This window comes from Sceloporus occidentalis, unplaced genomic scaffold (assembly GCF_023333645.1).
Source record: "Sceloporus occidentalis isolate IW3139 unplaced genomic scaffold, rSceOcc1.0.p SCAF_88, whole genome shotgun sequence".
Lineage (NCBI taxonomy): Eukaryota > Metazoa > Chordata > Lepidosauria > Squamata > Phrynosomatidae > Sceloporus > Sceloporus occidentalis.
Window position 1 is genome coordinate 2,746,651 of NW_028317068.1, and position 23,440 is coordinate 2,770,090.

The 23,440-nt window shown below is 38.2% G+C and overlaps 1 protein-coding gene across 1 annotated transcript in view; it reads right to left on the minus strand.

Moving 5' to 3' along the window:
• Positions 1-3,591: 3,591 nt before the first annotated feature.
• LOC149284799 (HBS1-like protein) overlaps positions 3,592-23,440 on the minus strand; it is a 69,829-nt gene continuing 49,980 nt past the window's right edge. The window contains exons 5-18 of the mRNA XM_089496216.1: positions 18,925-19,036; positions 14,766-15,010; positions 14,223-14,388; positions 13,816-13,933; positions 12,349-12,495; positions 12,170-12,244; positions 11,503-11,620; positions 11,174-11,242; positions 10,846-10,950; positions 8,546-8,636; positions 7,153-7,261; positions 6,583-6,683; positions 3,689-3,833; positions 3,592-3,603 (exon numbers count right to left, since the gene is read on the minus strand). Of these exons, the coding sequence (XP_089352342.1) occupies positions 3,592-3,603; positions 3,689-3,833; positions 6,583-6,683; positions 7,153-7,261; positions 8,546-8,636; positions 10,846-10,950; positions 11,174-11,242; positions 11,503-11,620; positions 12,170-12,244; positions 12,349-12,495; positions 13,816-13,933; positions 14,223-14,388; positions 14,766-15,010; positions 18,925-19,036 (1,613 nt within the window). The remainder of the gene's footprint in view (positions 3,604-3,688; positions 3,834-6,582; positions 6,684-7,152; positions 7,262-8,545; positions 8,637-10,845; positions 10,951-11,173; positions 11,243-11,502; positions 11,621-12,169; positions 12,245-12,348; positions 12,496-13,815; positions 13,934-14,222; positions 14,389-14,765; positions 15,011-18,924; positions 19,037-23,440) is intronic.

A 23,440-nucleotide genomic window follows, 5' to 3' on the forward strand; every position in this document is an offset into this window, starting at 1 on the left:
GTTAGCAGTGGTTTGATTAGATTGGAGTTTGGACTACAAAAAAATAATGCTGCTGGGACAACTCCCCTTACTTCTGCAAATACACAGCAGAAAACAAAACTCTCTGCACTTTCACCCGGTCTGATGGAGTAATAGTAAATCATTAAAAAGATGTGGGAAACAAATATGGGCAGCAAAAAAAAAAAAAACTAGGATAAAAAGGTCACCAGTGAAGCACCCTATGAAATTATTTAAATACGTGTGATACAAAAATCTGTATATAACAAAGCATGTCAACAAACTAGGTAAAATTAAGGTTATCTTGTCTGTCCTCCTAAGCCGTGGTGGCTCCTAGGCAGTGCTGTGCGTGTATATATATATATATATATATATACATAATACATACAGTTATATGAACGCTTGCTGTAAAAATTGCTTTTGTTAAGAAAACTCAAAATCAAATCAATGTTTGATGTGACCACCCATTGCTTGTAAAAAAAAAAATAAAAAAAAATAAAAATGCATCAATTCATCTTGGTACACTTGCACAAAGTCAGGGTTTTTGTAGGCAATGTGAGTTTGCTGAATACATTTTAATGTGAAAAGTCATACACCTTGGCAAGACTGAGAACAGCAAAAAGACACAAGCTAGTGATACTGCATCAGCTAGGTCTCTCAGAGGCAGACATGGGGTTTCAAGGTGTTTTGTGCAAACTCTTTTTAAAGAAGCACAAAGAAATAGGCAATGTTCAGGACCGTAGATGCAGGGGTTGGCCGAGGAAACAGTGCAGCAAAGAGATTGACACATCATGCTTACATACCTTCACAGATGAAAGATGTCCAGCAGTGCCACCAGCACAGCATTGACAGAAAACAGTGGGACTTGCGGCCAAAAAGCCATACCTCGGCACAGAATCAAGGCCAAGCATCTATATTAAATATTTTACTGTAGCAGAAGGCAGTTTGTTTGCTTAAGGGCTGGAGAGTGGCACAAGAATGAGTGCTTGCAGGCAACTGTGAAGCATGGTGGATGTTCCTTGCAAGTTTGGTGGGGTGCATTTCTGCAAAAGGAGTTGGGAATTTGGTCAGAATGAATGGTCTCCTTAACGCAGAGTACAGGCAAATACTAATCCCATAATGCAATACCATCAGTGAGGCATCTGACTGGCCCCAAATTTATTCTGCAGTATTACAATGACCCGAACATACAGCCAAATCATTAAGAACTATCTTCAGCATAAAGAACAAGGAGTCCTGTAAGTGATGCTTTTGCCCCCACAGAGCTCAACATCTGGGATTACACTGAGAGTCAAGCAACTGAGGCTGCCTAAATCCACATAGGAACATGCGGTTAGTTCTGCAAGCTGTTTGGAGCAACCTACCTGCAGAGTACACCACATATTGATTTTTATGCTGTTCACTCTTGTCTAAACCTTTTGCGCACTGCTTTTCCACTCTGGAATGTTAACTGCGTGCACATAGTCCTTACTAGTCTGTCCCAGAATGCAGCACACACAAAAAAGTTGTGCTCCCAAACCCACAGACGGTCATATTTGTAGCCTTTATTATTATGTCATCTTTCTGGGCTGGCATAGATATATATTTTGTTTGCACGAAACATCCCACCTGGACCTATAACACGCATCCTCAATTCGCCAACAATACGGAATTTATTCTGCCAACCCCAGCAGGCACTTTGCGCCTGGTAGGTGAACACCTTACACGCTTTGTGCCTTACAATGGAGCTTAATCATAGGCGCATATATATATATATTATATATATATATATATATATATATATATATATTATATATATATATATATATATATATATTATATATATATATATATATATTATATATATATATATATATATATAAATATATATATATATATATAAATATAAAGGCAGGAAACTTTCAATTTCACCTTTATTTTTGTAAGCAACATTTTACTCTTCATTAAATGACACCTTGCTATGCGTATGATGACTCCATTGTCCATTGCCTTTCCATTGTTACTGCACTGATCTTGATCGCATTGCATATCAGTGAGGACAGCTAAGAAAGAAGAGTCAACAGCTACTTGTTACTAAACATGGATTTAATTTGGGAAGGAACTTCGTTGCCCAGTGCCCATATTCACTCTCACGCTCTCTAAATGTTTCCCTACCCTCTCTATCGACAACTTTTGCATCTTCTTGTACTTCATCTTCTCTCTTCTGACTTTCATTTTCTCTCTTTGTTCTTCATGGACAAAACCTGGCATAAACTTCCACCAAAACGGCAGCACTTTCCGCAACATCCGCTGTTTCAATCCCCCAATCGGGGAAGAGGATGTTAGAAATAGAGTGATTAAGGCAGAAATTTGCATGATGTCCTCTATCCTGATTGGAGGATCAAGAGAGTGGACGTTAGTGAAAGTACCACAGTTTTAGCGGAAGTTCACCTTAGGGCAAAATTGTGGCACTTTGCGTGACGTTATCTCCACCATTTTGACGGAAGTTTGCGCCAGGTTACGTTTGTGGAGATGCGGACAAAGACAAACGATAAGGGAAAGAAGATGAAAGACAGAAGATAGAAGAGAGGAAATTAAGAAGATGCGGAAGGCAAAGAAAGTAGGGATATTTTTTAGAGAGCGTGAGAGAGTGAACAAGAATGAGAGTGTAAGAGAGTGCGAATGAAAGGGCTTGTGAATTTCACACAAAAATCCTTAGCTTTTTGCTTAGTTTTCGTCTGCTTCGTGGGGGCTCCCGCCATAAAATGCCATGTTACATGGGATTATTGCATCACATATACTTTTTTAGGCAGGAGGGTATTTTCATTGTGTCAAATAACACAACTAAAATAACAATGAATGCCATGTGGATGTTTTAATAAACTAAAATTAACACAAGTATCCAAGCTAAAGTCCAGGTATCACTCAGCTATATAATAGAATATTAAGAGACATGTATTATGCTCAAACCAGCTTTTTTATTCCACCATACTTTAGATCCATTTTGATCATTTAATAAAATTAGTTAAATCTTGGCACAGTCTCCACTCTAACTCAAAATAAACACAGCAAATGTATAAGTTTTGAAAGTTTAAACTTTTTAGCCTTTCAGTCATGCTTTAAAGTTAAAAAAAATACCAAGAAGGGATTCCTAAGCATTGTTCTGTTGTCACAAAAGCAATTTTGATTAATACTTTAATGAACCATATTTTTAAAAAAGAAAAATGGAGAATCAGACATCTGAGAAAATGCTGTAAACATGCCCTCTGGCTACATGGTAGTAGATCCATGCTATGCTCCAGAATATTGCTTCTGTAACTTAAATTGTCTCTTCTGCCAGTAACAGTTGCATTCATTATCTGTTTTGGGACGGTAAATACAGGACTACTTTAGCAAATATAATGGATGGGCTTAGCACACAAAGAAGAATCTGTGTTCTTTGTTTTGTGCTTTGCAGATGTTGGTAAGCTGTCTCCACTTGGAAGCTGAGTTGAGGTTTTGCTAAGCTTATGCATGTCTCTTAATTGCACTTAGGCCAGGCCTTCTGGAAGCTGAGAACCAGATGATCAGTCTGAATAGATTTAGTTCAGTTGTGGAAGTCCTCTTTTATTAGTGTCATTCTTTAATCTGGGGGGGGAAACACAGAAGTCACAAAAAGAACAAATGAGAACATCTTAAAAAAAGATATGGTGGTAGAAATTGAGAAGACAACCTCTGTGACTACTCCAGCAGCTATTGATGACCCACTGTAACGCAGCATGAACCTTCCAAGTTCTTTGAAATCTTTGTACAGTTCCAGGGCAATGGGTCTTTGTGTTTGTAGCTCAATGATGGCATTCATTCCTTTCGTTATGCACCTGAAAGACAATGGCAAAAACATGACCAAGGAACATTCTAATTCAAAAAAGAGAGGAGTATTAATTTCAAACTTTGTCAAACCTCAAACCTGCATGATACCACAAAAAATTATATCTTGGGTATACCGTATTTCCCTATGTATAAGACACACCTTATATCGAAAAATTTGGGGTCTAAAAACTAGGTGCGTCTTATACAGGGGTTGTAGGTTGTAGATTGCAGGTACTACTTCCCAGTACCTCCCTGCAGTCACACTGACGATTGGCCCCGTCCCTTTTCATATAGCATCCACATGGCTCAGCAACTCATCTAACAGTAAGTAAAAAATTAATATTTGGGCTGTTGAAAGTTGGGGGAGGTGGGGGTTAATTTAGGGGCAGTTATGGTTAACAGGGTGATTAGGGTTAATTTAGGGCAGTTATGGTTGATGGGGTCTTAAGGGTTAATTTAGGGGCAATTATGGTCAATGGGGTCTTTAGGGGCAGTTATGGTTGATGGGGTTAATTTAGGGGCAGTTAATGGATGGGAGTGATGAGGATGATGAGTATGAATTTTATGATGATTAAAACTTGCGTTCAATAACTATGTAATACATTTTTTTCAAATTTCAGGACCCAAAATGAAGGTGCGTCTTATACATGGGAGCGTCCTAACACATGGGAAATACGGTATGCCATTAAAATAATGGTATGCCATTATTGAAAATGGATAAAAAAAACAATACTTCAGGAAAATGATGTGTATATCAATATCATCAGTGAATATGCACAAAGAAACACCAATTTGCTTGCAAGGAGTTATAAACCCCTCCAACTATGCCAGTAACTACCGTTGCAAGCATGAACTTTAAGCATAAGTAATAGATCAAAATACATTTAATGGATGCACATTTAAGCCTATCATTCATTCTGATATGGATAGTACAGTGACTGTTTGCTTTCAAGAACAGGGCCTATGTCTCCTTCTGTACCAGCTTGTCTTAAGTGTTAATGCCATTCTTCATTTATTAAATAGTCTGTTTCAGTATTTTTGGCAGTTTCCATATCCTCCCAATTGTAATAGCACTACATTGTTTGCTGGTGCTCTATTAATAAAGTCATTGTAATAATGGTGATGTAAAGTTGCAAAGAATGGTCTCATAACCATAGTAACCAAAGGTCCAGTTAGCAGTAATATTCCAGTTGTTGCCATAAGGATAGGACCACTTTTTTAAAACTCAGCACAAGTCAAGTTGTATATGTAATTCAATGTACAGATACTTTTCCATGAAACTATTCTGTGCACAGATAACAGGTCCACTTCAATTATTACATTTGGTGAATATTTTAACCCCTTCGTGACAAAGGCTGTTTTAACATTTTTGCTGTGCTCGTGTTTAGCTGTAATTTTCTCGTTTACTGAACCCACACAAGTTATATATTGCTTTTTGCGGGACAAGGGCTTTCTTTAGATCTCATTGTTTTGATTCTATCATATCACTTACCATTAAAAAAAGTATAAAATATGGTGAAAAATTGAGAAAAAAATGACTTTTTCTGACTTTTACTTGAAAAATTTTACTCATCTATAAAAGTTAATGAAAAAACCTGCTCAATAGATTTGTCCTGAGTTTAGAAATACCCAATGTTATGGTTTTTTTTTTTTTGCTCTTTTTCTGCACGTTACAGGGCAAGTTTTAATATTTCAAAACCATTTTTTCCAAATCTGGTAATTCTTCCCCCATGTGTCATTTTGGGTATCTTTGAAGCTGGCCCATATAATTTACCATATATTTTTGAAGACTAGACACACCAGGGTATTTCAAATGTTAGTATTTTAACTCTTTTCATGCACTAATTCTACCCCCAATCTTTGTCAAACTTTGTGGTAGTCATTGTTTTGTGTTTTATTCCCCCCCCCCCCCCCCGGTGTTAATTAGGACATTGTTGAACCCGGCCAATTCAATTTACCCCATCAAATCATACATTTTTTAAGATAAAGCGCTAATTTTAGGACTTGCTCATCATTTTTATATATATATATATATATATATATATATATATATATATATATATATATATATATATATATATATAAATATTTTTTTGGGACACTGAAAGGTTCCCCTGATGGTGACATCAGTGAAAATTTGTTTTTACATGTTACCATTTTTATTTATTTCTTTTTTTTTTAAACTATTTTTATATATTTTTTTTTCTTTTTCACAGTGATCAGAAAGCTGGGCTCCGTTGACTTGTATGGTTGAATGCAGTACCTGTATTCAACCTGCAAGTGGAGCCAGAGTTCTCAGGAGGGTCTGGAGAGACTTATTTTTTATTTATTTATTTATTTTAAGAAGGACACACCGCCATCTTGCGAGTGGCAAAATCACTCACAGTGGCGGTTTGCGAACGCTCTCCGGAACGGTCATGGCAAGTTCGGTGTCGCTGAATGCCTCACTATTGAGGCATTTCAGCAACACCACTGAAGTTTAGGGGGCGATTGTTGATCTTTTAAACTCTTTTAGGCCCCTGATGCCGATCTCAGTGTTGCTGAATGCCTTGACATTGAGGCATTACAGCGACACCGTTTGGGTGCAGAAAGCAAAAGTAGATCGCTTTTTGCACCCGTTTAAAGCCATGACGGTCCTGGCATGTCAATTTTCACTAACCGGATGTTAGTGCGTGACGTGCCAGAACCGGCAATTGTCATTAAGGGGTTAAAACAGGAATCAATTAACCCCCTTCTCCTTAAAATCAAGACTCTCACTTTGGTTTTTTCTTCATGACTTCTCCTGTGCTCTTGTGCAGTACACTGATGAGTTTACGGATCGTTGCAGGCTCACTCACAGTTTGGTAGTGCATAATTACCTGAAATTAAGCAAAACAGGAGAACATAGTAAGAAAAAGCATAGAAAGGGTATAATAAAATACAAATAGTTTTTTGTTTTATGATAAGAGGTATGCAATCAGTCAGGTGCTCTGACACAATAATAAAAATAAAAAAACTTGACAGATGTTAACATGTTTACAAGTCATAATTTTCCATAAATTGTTACAACCTAATATGTAACCACCTTTATGTGGACAATTAGCAGTATTGAGCAGCTTTCCTCTAAATAAGATTTTGATTATTTTTTTTCTAGTTAAAAACCCTTGTTCTAGTTAAAAATCAAACAGTGTATTGATCACTAAATCCCTGTATAAAAAAATATAACATATTCCAGACCTACATACAGTTATAGCGTTTCAGACAATATAAAGTTGTTTAATAAAGGTTAGGCTATTTGAAGGGCTATCAAACACATTCGCAATGCAATCTCCCCAATGGAACACTTACAGGGAAACCTTGGGTAATAGGAATATCAAAGTTAAAGATGAGAACTCGGGCTCTGAAACGGGTACAGGCTCTTATGGGCTCACTTGGACTGCAAAACACACAGCCAACACTGCAAAGAAAAAGAACACCATTGCAAAACAATATTAAATAGGCTTTCATTTTAGGTTTGATTTTCTGCTGCATTTTAACCCCAGTTGGCATCTACCCCATGCACACAACAGGGCAAAAAAACCATGAAATGTTTACAACAAAGCTTAATTTAATAAACATGGAAGAATCTATCACAATAACTGATTGAATGGGTTTAGAATAGGCACACATTCTATACACTAGGTTCTGAAGATTCAACACAGTCAGCGTTATTGCAAAATGTCTTGTTTCTGTTAGCTTTCCAGATTTCGAATAGTGTGCAAGGCTCTGAGCAGTAAATCAAACATTTGCTCATCTTCTGCACAGGATTGTTAATGCAGCATGCCAAGAGTGAAAATACACTATTAGGCAGCTGCATGGCAATCAGATTGTGATTTCCTGTGAGCAATGCTACACTCATTCCAATATTGCAAACTATATCTTAGATTTAGCGAAAGCAGCAGCAGAAGAAGATAATGCCATTAGCTAGCGAAAAACAATTCTTGTGTATCTCAAAATTCCACTCAATCCATATAAAAAAATGTTCCTTTGTAATTTCGACAACATAAATGTATAGGATATAACAAACTACAGAAATAGTTACATTCTCCATATGCTATAAACAGGGCACATAACATAGCATAACAGGCAAACTTGAAATGATCCACATCCATTTTAGTGGGAATGTAGAATTAATCTGCTCTTTGTTATCCCTAATATCCAAAGCAAAAAATAAATAAAAATATATATATATTGGTCATTGGGATAAAATCAACATTTGCCGCTGTATGAAAGCCTACACCATGGCACAGGATTTTCTTTACTCAAATATAAGCCCACCTGACACATTTTACAATGTCTGACACTGAGAAAATTGAGTTGTCTGACAGCAAAATATCATTGAAAATATCAATTCACTCACTACCGACATGCAAAACATATAACTCGCAGACCTGGATGCACTAAAGTAAGGAATATAGCATGTTAAAAAAAGTAATGTAACTGTTATATTGTGGTGACAGCTGATATCAGTCAGCTTAGCACATCACACTTCAATGTGTTACAAACTGCCAAGTAATAATTTCGACGTTCCTGTTTACCTGGGTCTTGGTTTCAGACAGAGTTTCATTAATAAATAAAAAAAACCAACTTCGAGCAACAGTCAATTCTGGCCAAAAACAAAACCACTTTTATGGTCGCAGCCAACGCCCTTTTCTTAATATATGAAACCGATGCTGAGTCAGATGTCAGTTTGTTCACTTACTTGATTTTTATGATATCCATGCCGGTTAATGTTAGACCGACGTGATCCCCTGCAGCTCCCCAGTCAACTGCTTCATCATGTAAGGTGATTCCTGAAAATGAGTAAAATCAGAGATGAGATGGTTCAGCAATAACCAAAGAAAATCACATCTCACAATCATTGATTAGTCAAAGGAAAGAATGAGCGGAAAATAGCCGTATAGCCAGGTTTTTTTTTTTCTTTGTTGTTTTTTTTTTTGATGCGGCAAACCAAACGCAGATAAATCCAGGAACAATATATTCATGGTTTTGCCTCACACTCTCATTTATAAACATCTGCATTGTGTACAATCTGCTTTTGTAAAAAGCCAAGCCCGTGGAAAAGTTTGTCCATACAGTGTGCTTATCTTCAATTCAGAGATCAGCATGACACGTCATTTATGCAGTAACATAAATTATTGGCTATATAACATTTTGCTGGAGCTTCTATAACCAATCACCAGAAGGTCATGCGACGCTGGTGCTCCATCACAGAAGCCCCAGCGGAAGTGCCGGCAGTAGCGGAGGTTGTCTGCGCACATCGCACAGATGATCCACCTCTCTGGCAGCCAGCGAAAGTTGCACAATGCGCGCAGACAACCTCCGCCGCTGCTGGCCAGTACTTCTATGGTGGATAACCGGAAAGGCCACGTCACGCTGGTGCTCCATCATGGAATCCCTGGTGCAAGTGGAGGACAGTAGTGGAAGATGTTGGTGCGATGCACTTCCGCACAGATGCCAGCCGCCAATCAGAGAGGAGGATCCGGGTCCCCTGCAGCGCTGTGGGGGATCTGGATCTTAGTGTTATAGTCCGACCCCTATTTGAGGTCAAATTCTAAGACGAAGGGTATTTTTCCAGAGCATTTGCTCTGAAAAAACCCTCATCTTACATTTAATAAAATCGGAAGGGTTTCCAGCAAAAAGCATCTTCTCTCTCTAAAGAGAACTTAGGTTTGCTTAGGTTTGCAAAGTTGCATCTGCACAAACCACAAGACTTCTAGAACAATGTCCTTTGGACAAACGAGAAGTAGAGATGTTTGGCCATAATGCACAGTGCCATGTTTAGTGAAAAGCGAACAACATATCAACACAAACATCTCATACCAACTGTCAAGCACGTGGTGAAGGGATCATAATTTGCTTGTTTTGCAATCACAGGACCTTGCAATCATAAAGGCAGCCATGAACTCCTCTGTATACGAAAATATTTAAGAGACAAATGTAAAGACCATCTAAAAATGTCCGGAATTGGGCTATGCAACAGGACAATGATCCCAAGCACACCAGCAAATCTACAACAGAATGGCTGAAAAAGAAAAGAATCAAGGTGTTGCAATGCAACTTTGCCCAGTCAAAGTCCAGACCTAAACCGATTGAAATGCTGTGGCGGGACCTTAAGAGAGCTGTGCATTAACAAATGCCTGCAAACCTCAATGAACTGAAGCAACGTTGTAAAGACGCGTGGACCAAAATACATCCACAACAACGTGAGAGACTAATAAAGTCATTTAGAACGACTACTTCAAGTCACTACTACTAAAAGTGGTTCTTCAAGCTATTGAATCATAAGTTGCACTTAGTTTTTCACACATGGCTTCTTAATTTTGGCTTTTTTCCTTGTTGAAGAATAAGTGTAATGTCATGTGTTGTTCATCTAAGGTTGTATTTACCTAATTTTTACAAATGTAAAAGTTAGGATAGGTAAGCAGACAATAAAATAAGGCATCGGAAAAAGCAAGGAGGGTGCTGGGTTGCATATCTACAGGCAAGAGTTACTAGCAGAAAGAGAAGTGATTCTGCCACTCATATCAGATGGGCAAAATCTTTATTTCATGTTTTGAATTCTATTTCTAGGGATTTTGTTAATCAGTCTTAAAAAAAAATAAAAAATCACCATTTTAAAGCCAAAAAGGCTTGATTTTTTTATTAGACTGATTATCAAAATAATGTACTGTATAAACAAAAAATATGTGGGGTTTATCCGGTAGCGTGAGAAACAGAGAATAAAAAAAAAAAATCAGAACGTGTGAAAAAGCTTTAAACAAGTGAAATGTCTCTCGTTCAATTGTTAGTACACATCTACAGATGTGCAGAGTCACCTGTGAGGAAATTTGTTTCAAGATTTTGGATTCATTTCATAACAGTTGGTATCAGTTTGATGCTTTCTGTAGTTTCAGGCACAGACGGGGCTTTCGGAAGTTATTATTGGCCCCAAACTCACAGATGGAATGCAGTTAAATAACAAAGGTTATTCTTCTAGTAAAGAAATCTTGTTTTGCATACCTTTTACCGTGCAAGTTTCATTGGGTGGCATGGCAAGTAAGCGGTCTCCACTTTGGACATAGCCTGCTTCTATCTTTCCAGTAACACAAAATCCAGAGCCTTGGTCTAGAAGCATAAATACAATCGTTCAAATGATTCTTGTTTCAAATTCAACCTTAAAATTATTTTATTATGGTGAAAAATGCATATTTCCTTTAAAGAGAGTTTCCATATTATATTCCACATGCAATAAAGTCATTTTTATCTCTACAAATCAATACCCCTTAATTCACACAGTCTATATATAAAGTTACACTCCACATTAAAAGTAATATGACATATTACTTACCTTTAAAGACATCAGAGGCACATAATCTGAACGGTTTATCCACCGAACGCTGAGGAGCTTTAAAGGAATCTGAGTAAGAGAAAATATTGCGTTCTTAGTAGAGTTTAAGGGCTCAAAAGAATTTTCTTGTTTTAAAATTGCAATATTAATGTTACCTTTACATGTGCAAAAATATTTAAGTGTTGTGAGGTTATATGGTAGTATAATAGAGATACTATTTGATTAAAGAGTATGCCAATTATGAAATTCAGAAATAGAAAGACTGACACACAAAAGCCAAAAGTATTATCTGTTGCATGAAAGTTTGGTAAAAGGGAAGTTTTTCTTACCAATCTGGTCAATAAGGCATGGTCCCTTATACCAACTTATGAGTTCACTTATTGTACTCTTCTTAGCTAGATTTTCTCCACTAAGACCACTTGTAGGAACATACGACACATCACTTTCCTACGTGGACAAAAACCATGTCAGCAGAGTACTGTATTTAGAAGGTCCATCAATAGTGCAAGGTCCATTCTGCCAGACTGCCCTGATCAGTGATGCATGTACCTGTGGGGCCACCCGAGGCTTTAAAAAGAGCAGCACCTTTTAATGAAGTCTATGGAGGCCTTGATGAGCCAGCACAGCCTCCAATAATGTGAACAGGTTGCTCCCTTACAAGCGGCCCATTGTGCAGCAGGATACCGGGGACTTGATCACCGCTCCCCTGGTTTTGTACCAGGATACATCACTGGCCCAGATAACCCGTAAAGCACTAATTTCGTCTCTACCAGAAATGAACACTACTGCCTGTACTAGCATGTAACCCCAACTACTTGTCACAAACAGAGTCAACAAAATGCGTGTCACTGGAATCTAGACTGTTATAGCATGCATCCCAGGCGAGTTTCTAAAAAAAAGTAGCCGCAGAAAGCTTTTGAGATGTGGATTAAAACAAAAATGTACAGATTTAAGCCTTAGTTTGTTTCTTGTGTAGGAAATATAGAAGAACTGTACCTTAAAACCAGCCTGTTTTAAGAAGTTTCCAAGTTTGGTAGTGATTTCACAAAATCGTTCCTGTTGCCAGTTAACCTGTAAGAAATAAAATAGCTCTGTAGTATTAACACTGTCAGCACAGAGCATAATTTAGATGGAGTGATTGTTAAATGAATGCTACGTAGAAAGTTAACAAGTACCTGATCCATCTTATTGACTGCAACTGCAAGTTGCGTTACACCAAGAGAGCGCACCAGCAATGCATGCTCACGCGTCTGTCCACCAGCTTCAAAACCTGCTTCAAACTCTCCACGGCTGGCATCTACAACCAAAATGGCCACATCAGCCTAAAAGAAAGGAAACAAAATGAAAAAACATATCTGTTGAATCCCTGCGAACGATGCACCCACAGTGAAACAGAAACGACAAAGAAAACCTGAAATAAAAAAGGGTTAAAGACGCTATTATCTTATCCCACGGCATTCACTATCATTACAGCAAACTGTAGAATTAGAAATAATTCAATAATGAAAAAGTTTGCCTTATTTTCATTTTTTCAGGGAATGCAACATAAAAGTAACCACTGATTCTTCTATGGTTGTTGCCATGGAAACTGCTTCTTAAGAGTTTGTTTTATGTTTTTATGCAGTTATCCTTCCTCTAGAGGTTTAAAGTGATATTTTCTTAACATGGCAGAGAGCTCAATTAATGTTTTGTGAAGTCTACTGTTCATCACTATGCATCCTCCTGTGTTATGCCCCCCCCTCAAGTTACCGGCGCTTCTGAGTCCCCGGTGCTTAGTACGGGCAGCGTGTAGAGCTCTATGCAATTCGCGTAGACAACTTCCGCTCTACGCGAATCGCGTAGAGCTCTACACGCTGCCCGGACTAAGCACCGGGGACTCAGAAGCACCGGTAAATTGGCAGGGGGCATAACACAGGAGGATCCAGGTCCCCTGCATCTGAGTCCCTGGTGCTTAGTCCGGGCAGCGTGTAGAACTCTACACGCTGCCCGGACTAAGCACCAGGGGACTCAGAAGCATCGGTAAGTTTGGAGGAGGGAGGGGAAGGGAGTGTTAAATGGGGGGCATAAGGCATTTCTGGAGGCAGAGTGCTCTGTGAAATGTCTTTTAACCCCCTTAATGCCACTCTGCCTCCAGAAATGCCTTTTAACCCTCTATACGCCACTCTGCCTCCTGAAATCCCTTATACCTCCCTATATGCCACTCTGCCCCATAATATGCCTTTTAACCCCCTAAATGCCAGAGTGGCATATAGGGGTATAAGGCATTTCTGGAGGCAGAGTGGCACATAGGGGGTCAAAGGGCATATCATGGGGCACAGTGGCATATAGAGGGTTAAAAGGCATATCATGGGGCACAGTGGCATATATAGGGTATAAGGCATTTCTGGGGCAGAGTGGCAAGCCTGGGGACAGATGTGCATAACTGGGGGGCCGGTTGAAAAAAGGAAATAAAAACAAAATATTTTTCTCAATCATAGTTTTTATTAACAAACAATTGTTCACATAGTTTACATGAATTAACATTTACCGGTAAAACTTTTTTCCTATTCCTATTCAGGCTTTTTTTCATAAATTTATATTCAGATTTTGGGGGTCGTCTTATAATCAGGGTCGTCTTATAATCGAGCAAATACGGTACTTACTTGTGCAGCTCCAGTTATCATATTAGGGATGAAGTCTTTGTGTCCTGGAGCATCCATCAGTGTGATAACCTTAGATTTGGTTTCAAACTTAGTCATGCCTACATCCATCGTCACACCCCTAAAAATTTGTAAACAAAGAAAAGAAAAACATTAGCCACCCCAATATTTCACATGAAGTATTTTAGGACACAGATCCAAAAATCATGACTGAAATCATCCCTTTCCTCTAATGGCAACGAAAATACAAGCAGTGTCCCTGACAAATAATTCATAGCAAACAATACAAAAAACCCCAACCACATTTATAAATGAAAATGCATGTTTATTTTTTGCATTGCTGAACCGTGTATCTGTTTACAGAATCTATCCAGTAAAAACAAAGACTTATGCTAGCGTAAGAACATTACCTCTGTCTCTCTTCTCCAGTTTCATCAAGCACCCAAGCATACGCAAAGGATGCCTTTCCAGCCTTCTTGGACTCTTGCTCATATTTATGCATAGTTCTTTTGTTCACATGTCCTAATAGGTACAACAGGTGCCCCATAAGGGTGCTTTTACCAGCATCAACATGACCTGGACAAGGAAAACAAAAAGGGATATCAACCTATTGGGGGAAGGATGGGACCTTTATTTTCAAGTACCGTAATACTAATAATACTTAATAATAAGTAAACAAACCGCAATATAACAGCCAGTTGTGCTGGAGAGGCTTACTGCATCACCACCAAGCAGTGGTTCTTTTACCTCAACTGCTGCCTTAGACCTCAGCCACCCACTACGTTCCCACCACCGAGCTAGGAGATAAGAGGTCATATCCCAGTGCTCTACATCTTAAAGGCTGTGGCCGCACAGCACAGTCCTCCATAGTATACATCGATGTGTTAGGTTCTGCCCCTAAGAGCAGTATCAACAGCAATATCAAGAACTATCCTTTGAGTAGTAAATATTACCTATTACCACAAGATTTAGCAGTGGTTTTCCTCCTTGCCTTTTCTCCAGCTCTTCTTTAATATTCAGTTGTCGTTTGGTTTTGCTGGCGCTTTTCAAAAGGGTAGGGGCAGCATTTGGATCCTCTGGGCTTTGAGGCATGTTAGGCAATGCAATGGATTGGGAGCCATTATCTGCTTCATCCAAAGCTTCAACTGTAGATGGGGTTTTCGTGCTGGCATTTTGCCCATTAAGTTCTGGCTTTGCACTGCAGAAACCAAAGTAATACATGTTCATGTGTACCATCAACAATATTGATTTTTTTTCCTGCTGACTGGGATATCTAAGCAAATACATGCTATACAGAGATCAAAGAAATAAACTGCCCTTTGTAAGATTATTGCTACTTCCAGCAATTCCATCCTTAAAAGATGAAATCCCACTTTTCTTTAAAAAATAACTGAAAAATAAGCAATACCCTTACATTGATGTCATCAACTAATGTCTTCTTTCCGATAAAGATAACATGTTATTGTTATCTTGCATCACAACAAACAGAACTCCTGGGTCTGGATCCATACGCTGTACCATTAGGAAAGACAACTTACTAAAAGTATGGAAACATGGGGTAGCATCCAATTATCATACGCTTATCTGTGGAAAAATCTGTAATATACCATAGAAACTGTGTGGGGCGAGAGGTCAGCAGGAAAAAACAACACTACTGATGCTCAAAAGGTGACCTTTTTATTGTGCCAACATATATTCTGCAGTGTAGTACAATGGTGATAGTGACAGAAATTATGTCTGGTCCCCACTGAAACCATTGTAATAACAAATGGTCTAAGATGGGGAGACTACAACAGGATTACACCGACTTCACCGAAAAGAAACAGGAACAGTTGCTAGATAAACTCAGAACACGGGATTAGTTTGAAACTGGTTTTCCAATATTTCAGCAAATTTGACAATGGCTAAACAGATCTTTCACCTATTCTTACCGTTTTTCAGATTTTAATTATACGAAAAATGTCAATCATGGAAAATGCAATTTTATACTTGGACAGTGTGCCTTAATGAACAACGGCAAACAAGGCTAAGCAGCCCATATGTCGTCACAGGTTGCTCTACTTAGCAGTCTGTATTTTGACATAGGAGGTTCAACTTTTTAGCATTAGGTGGACTGTGTGATATGGAAAATGTTTAGTGATCGTTCAGGGGGTCTGTACCACTCAGATTATTATGGCAGCATCAAGCATCACACCAGTGATTAAAAGCTTAAAGCAGTACTCTCTATAGGCAGAAATATTTCCTAATGAATAGCACCATCTTTTGGAATTCCCTGTAAATACCAGATCTTGCAAATCACTTTATTCGCTACGGCTTGAAATCCTACAAGTTTTTACACCAGCCTGCAACAATTGATTGTCTGATGCACTTCCTTCACAATTTTACTAAAAACCAGAACAAAAAAGCGGGGAACCTGGTCATGAAATGCAAAGTGACAGCTTTGCAAAGTGTTACAAGACAAATAAACAGTACTGCTAACGGCCATTCAAACGTACAGAAAATGCAAAACCCCAAAAGTAACAGACTCAGAAATTAGTCATCCCTCTACTTGCTACTTAAAAACCATCCTGAAGCAGCTACAGGTTTGTACTTATTTTTGTAAATGTTAATGATCTCGAGTGACTCACATCACCCCACTTGTCCATGTGAGGTCCTATTTGCCTTCACAGTTGGTCGCATATCCTGTCCGAGATGACAAGTAAAACAAAAATGTCATGAAAATTGAAAAGCAACACAAGGAATACCCTTTCATTCATCCAAATATTTTCTCAATTATAAAAAAAAACGTGGAGATTGTATATGCCGTTAAAAGAGCATCTGGTCAAAATGACTTCTGTTATTTACGTATTACTGGCTCTACTTCATAAACTAATTATTGCAGTATAGACATAAGTATTTTAACCCTTAAGGATAATGGGCGGTCCCTAAACCCATTGAAAACAATGCATTTTGAGCCCATACATGTACGGGCTTTGTCGTTAAGGGGTTAATGGGAAAAAAAAAATAATAATTTGGTGATACTGCCACTTCTGGCCCATACCAATATCTTTGTATTTGTACAGTATAAAAAATGGTTGCTTTTCTGTACCTTTTTTTGGATACGAAGAGACCTCTGTGGTTACGAAAAGCTTATATAAATTACATATTTTTCAATGCTGGCCACATAAAAAGGTGTCAATCTTCAACTAAGGACTCCTCCATCTCTTTCGAGTAGAATTAAACTACCGTATTTGCTCGATTATAAGACGACCCTGATTATAAGACGACCCCCCCAATCTGAATATTAATTTTATGAAAAAAAGAAAAAGCCTGAATATAAGACGACCCTGTAGGAAAAAAAGTGTTACCAGTAAATGTTAATTCATGTAAACTATGTGAACAATTTTTTTTAAATAAAACCTATGATTAAGAAAAATATTTTGTTTTTATTTCCTTTTTTTTTTTTAACCTGCCCCCCGCCCCCAGTTATGCACATCTGCCCCCTGGCTTGCCACTCTGCCCCAGAAATGCCTTATACCCCCTATATGCCACTGTGCCCCATGATATGCCTTTTAACCTCTAAATGCCACTGTGCCCCATGATATGCCTTTTGACCCCTTATGTGCCACTCTGCCTCCAGAATTGCCTTCTACCCCTATATGCCACTCTGGCATTTAGGGGGTTGAAAGGCATATTATGGGGCAGAGTGGCATATAGGGAGGTATAAGGCATTTCAGGAGGCAGAGTGACGTATAGAGGGTTAAAAGGCATTTCTGGAGGCAGAGTGACATTAAGGGGGTTAAAAGGCATTTCACAGAGCACTCTGCTTCAGAAATGCCTTATGCCCCCCATTTAACACTCCCCCTCCCTCCCTCCTCCAAACTTTCCAGAGCTTCTGAGTCCCCGGTGCGTAGTCCGGGCAGCGAGTAGAGCTCTACTCGATTCGCGTAGACAACTTCCGCTGCAGCCGGGAGGAGGTGTGGTTAGCAGCGGCGGTTGTCTGCGTCCATCGCGCAGGCCTTTCCCGGCTGTCAGAGATCACGGGGAACTCTGATCTTTGATAGCCGGGGAAGGTCTGCGCGATGGATGCAGACAACCCCCGCCGCTAAACGCACCTCCTCCCGGCTGCAGCGGGAGTTGTGTACGCGAATCGCGTAGAGATCTACACGCTGCCCGGACCAAGCACCGGGGACTCAGAAGTACCGGTAAGTGTGTGTGTGGGGGGGTAGACAGGAGGATCCAGGTCCCCTGCATCGCTGCAGGGGATCTGGATCTTAGTCTCATAGTCAGACCTAGTTGAGGTCTGATTATAAGATGACTCTGATTATAAGACGACTCCGATTATAAGACGACTCCGATTATAAGACGAGGGGGATTTTTCAGAGCATTTGCTCTGGAAAAAAACTCGTCTTATAATCGAGCAAATACGGTATATAATGCTAGCAAAAACAGATAATGAGCTTGTATTCGTAGGAAACGACTGCAGTTTTTTTGTTTTTAAAGGACAACTAAAATCCACTAGGCTGTGAAAAGCCTTGATGTCCTACATTACTTAAGTGTACAGTATACAGATGACTAGATTCATACTAACAAACAGTTAATTGCTGCACCTTAAACATTATTCTTGTGTCAAACAAAAACCTGAAACTTGGTAAAAGTTCTCACGATCATTGCACATGAAAAGTCACCAATACCTCAAATAGTTCCATTACGAAAGTTTTCATACCGATTAAAGCAACACAGCTATTTGTTTAAAAAAAACAGTAATGTGTACAGGGTACAGTGACACTGTTACGCTTCTACAATACTACTGTGACTCTCTCAAATCCTTCATTTTATAATCATATAAATATAAGTTTACTGGCATTCTAATGGTGTTTTTATTGAGGAAGCAATCATTTTAAAAACATATCATAGCGTTCACCCAATTACTCTTCAAAACCATGTTAACTATTCCTTGTAGTCGAGAATGGTAGGGAGACAAGTGCATCAAAGTAAAGTTATTAATATATATTTTAAATATTTTTTCCTTGATAAATTACAGTGCTGCATTTGACAATGGAGGTTAGTATTGACAAAAGTCCTGGTGTTTTCATTTTGTTCCAATAAACCAAACAAACAAAAAACACATACCTTGGAACATCAAATCCCATGGTTTGTTTCTTCCCAGAAACTATCATTTTGGCCATTTTGGGAACAATCTCATACTGTGCTTCGGGTGGTGATGACAATTCTCTTGTTTTTCCTAGCAGGAAACAAGCATATGTAAAACATGCAGGGACAGTGTAAAGAGTACTAGTTAAAGATTAGAGAAAGAAATGGGGTTAAAAAAAAAAAGTAATTTTAGACATGTCTGAAAATGCTAGTTTGCGGCCTGATTTCTTTTAATATTTTTTTAAAAAACAGACAAGAATTGATGAGAATGTTCTGCTTGATTATACATCCACTTGCCAAAACAAATGAGGCTAGACTTGATTGCCGATATCTTTGCAGTTGTTACATAGTTACATAGGCTGAAAAAAGACATGCGCCCATCAAGTTCAGCCTTTCATATATATGTTAATTTGTTGCTGTTGATCCAAAAGAAGGCAAAAAAACCCCTGGTTTCAATCTTTCCAATTTTGCACTAACCAGGGAAAAAAATCCTTCTTGACCCCAAACTGGCAGTCAGATTTCTCCTTGGATCAATAAGCTGTTTCCCTATAATTAAAGATTACATCCCTGAATATTATGTTTTTCGAGGTATCCATCCAGTTGCAGTTTAAACGTCTGTACAGACTCCGATAAAACTACCTCTGCAGGCAGAGAATTCCACATCCTTATTGTCCTTACTGTAAAAAACCCTTTCCTCTGCTTTAGTCTAAATCTCCTTTCTTCCAGTCTAAACGCGTGACCACGTGTCCTATGCATAGTCCTGTTTATGAACAGATTTCCACACAATGGTTTGTATTGGCCCCGAATATATTTATATAATGCTATCATAACAGTTGTGCAAATTAGTTAACTGCGACCACAAATGGTTTTAAGGTTAAGCCTACTGCTTAGGTAATAACTTTTATCTTCTGAACCACAAAGATCTAGGACTATGGTTTTTTTTGCCACATACTTCACCTATTCAACGATAGTCTGGCAACAGTTAAAATCAGTTTTCTGCAGAAAAATCCATATTATGCTGAAAATTTGCTTGAGTATATGTTCCAGCAAACGTTTAGAATATCGCACACTAATAAGTGGTGCTCTGCTAGACTTAATGATAAAGTAAACTGCAATCTTGGTGAACACATTAACCCCTTAAGGACAATGGGCAGTCCCTAACCCCATTGAAAACAATACATTTTGAGCACGTACATGTACGGGCTTTGTCATTAAGGGGTTAAAGGGAAATCCATGTTACGTCATGAATAGGCAACGTAACCAGCCCTGGTCTGGATTCTAGGGATCAGTAAAGCACAACAAGAAGTTAGAATACTGGTTGTGGTATCCATTTCATTCCATCTGATCTACAGCATTGAGCCAAAGTTCTATATGCAGATAAATTCTGAGCTTTACATAAAAAAAGACTGAACTTCCATGAGATAACTACATGAGTTTAAACACAAATGGTGTACAGATATGTCACATAGCACGCAGATAACCACAGATCAATCTGTTCTCCCTACTTAACTAAAACAATTGCTATTGTACAGGTTTATATAAATGACCTGGGCCTCAATTATTTTCAAAACACTATGAAACATGTTCGTATTTATAAGAGGTCCCCAAAGTTGTCACTGGCTTACACTCACGCATTTTATAATAAACGCAAAAAGGTGAATTAACTAAATACCTTATTTCACTAAATACCTAAATATGCAGCCAGATTGAATCTGTGATTTCCCTATAATTCTGCAGTCTGATAAAACTACACACTTTGTTTCATATACATCACGGATTAAAAGAACACACTGTTACCCAGACCAATTCCTTTCTTGAAAGTTAACACTATGAACAAAAAATAGTATGGATATCAGTAAACAGTACTGTTACCAATGACTTAAGAAGCATAAAAAAAGAAAATAAATATAATTTCTGAAAAATATATATGTTACTGTTCTGAAAACCTGCAAACTTTTGCGTGTGCTCTTAGTCTCTGGTGGACTTGTGGTTTGTTCCTTACTTACCTGAGACAAATGCATAACAACCGTGACCACAAAATGTTAACGGAGCCGCAATTGATAATGTGGTTTTGTAAATGATACTTCTAGTCAAGAGGCTAGAGACCTCTTGAATGTTTTTTTTTTTCTTTCAATCCATGCCTTAATAGTATTTTGTGCAACTACTCAATGAAAAAGTATTTGCACTGATGTCACAAGCAAGATGTTAACCGACTGCAACTTTCCCTAACATGCCTCAAAGCCCAGAAAATCCAAAACACACACTGCATATCCCCCCAACAATAAGTTAAAAAGTAAAATGCACATTTAGAAACAACCTTTTTTTGTCAATCTTTCATATTCTAGCTAGTTTAGAATCTTAACTTTTATTGAGCATTTTTTAACTGAATCAGAAATATTTTTTATAATCAGATAATTTAGTAGAAAAAAATTATAAAAATTAACACATCATATGGGACTGCTAAATATTTGTGCAGGATTCAGGTCCTTCTTTCCTTTTGCACGTAAGCTGCATATTAAAAATGAGCTTCAGGTAGCTTTGAATGAAAAGTCAGATACCATTTCCTGAAGCCTGTACACCAAGACAACGTTGTGAAGTACTTTACGCCTAAATTAGTTGCCTTATACTTCTGCTTATTTAATCAGGTGCAGATATTAGTCACAAATGGTCTAGAATGGAACCAATGTCAGACCCTCAAATCCCCAGTTAACTTGTCTTTCAAGTGAATGTCTTCTCAAACTTTCAAATAGCCAAAGAGGAACAGATCTGTTTTAGGCAGTGTGGTTGGAGGTATAGGCAAAGATGGGGCCAATGTATTATGTGATTATATATATTATATATACATACCTACTTATGCCACCAAGCATGGCATTTAAAATACATTTTTACTAACATTTTAATTTTTTAACCCAATTTCCAGTTATGTCTATTCAGATTTTTGACTTTTAGCTCTGTAACCTCTGACACTAGAACCAAGCAATAATTTCAAGTCCCTGGAAAGGCAGACATCCATCTAGGTACTAATCACGGCGCCTTGGGAGGTATGTTCTTTAGTTACTTCTACAGTTTTAACAGAAGTTGTCAGCATTGTATGATCTTTTAACTTTTACAACCATTTACATGTGACGGCACCAAGAAAAAAAACGGCAGATAATACATTTTCATTATTAGCAATGCCTTCTTTGTAATAAGAAAATACATTCATACAATCTTCCAAGCCTTGAGCTCGTTTTTGAGCAAATGTTTGCCAGACAGCTTAGAAATAACTCACCATTCCGCAGGGCTGCTTTTAACCCCTTTAGGACTGACGTTTGCATACAGCCCTAGACCATTAACCATCTTCCACCAAACATTACAGTAGGCAATAGGTATTCTGGTAGGTATTTTTTTCCCCCTGGCATTAGTCAAACCCAGAAGGGTGATTGATTACTACAGAGAACATGTTTACAGTTTTGATTTACACCACTCAAGCTGATGCTAAGCATTGGACATCAGGCTCTTTGGCTTACATGCAGCTGCTCGTCCATGAAAAACCACTGGATGAAGCTTTTGACACACAGGGCTTGTGCTGATAAATTAATTTGTGGCAAAAGTGGCATCCCAGGACAGTGCCACTTTTCAAGTTCCTGAGCTCTCCAGAGCGACCTAATATAGGGCCAATGTTTGTCTAATGAGATGACATGTCTGTGTGTTTGATTTCATACACCTGTTAGCAATTTGTGTGGTTAAAACACCTAAACTCAATAATGAGGGGGTTCACATATTTTTGGCCATATATTGTAGATGGGTATAAAAGAAATCTAAACAAAATCTATGATGTAGATCAGATGTCCTGAAATCCACAATTTGGCAATGTGGGGAGTTGATATTCACTGAAGTTCACCTGCTCCAACAGGAATTAAAAGGGGGCAGTAGAAATAAAAAAACAAGGTAGATCTTGTTCTTGACTTCTTTCCTCATAATTTCTAATTTGGCCATTGGTGATAATTCCTCTCTTTGAAACATTGCCTTTAATCAGAAAACATTGGGTAATAAAGTCAAATAGCTGCTTATCTCAGCAGCAAAACAGCCATTAGTTTGTATTTTCTTGTTAAAATAAAGCCTTATTTTGTTCATGTAACCCCATTGCCTATACAGCCCAACCAATTTATCAAAACACAAATGGACTACCCCTACATGCACCATGGACAGGCACAGTAGACCATTAGCCCTCTGGAAATCATGACTAGACTACTCTTGAGATTTTATCTCTGCGTTTAGCTTATCTTATGACACCTACATGGCAGTTTTAAATTATATACCATATTTATATTATATGTATTTATGATTTTTTTTTTTTTTTTTTATTAAGGATTCTTAACTAGTTTAGTTTCTCATGTTCTCAGGCACATAATGTTACATTGCGGTCCCTAAACCCATTGAAAACAATGCATTTTGAGCCCATACATGTACAAGCTTTGTCTTTTTTTTCTCCCATTAATAATACAGATGACAG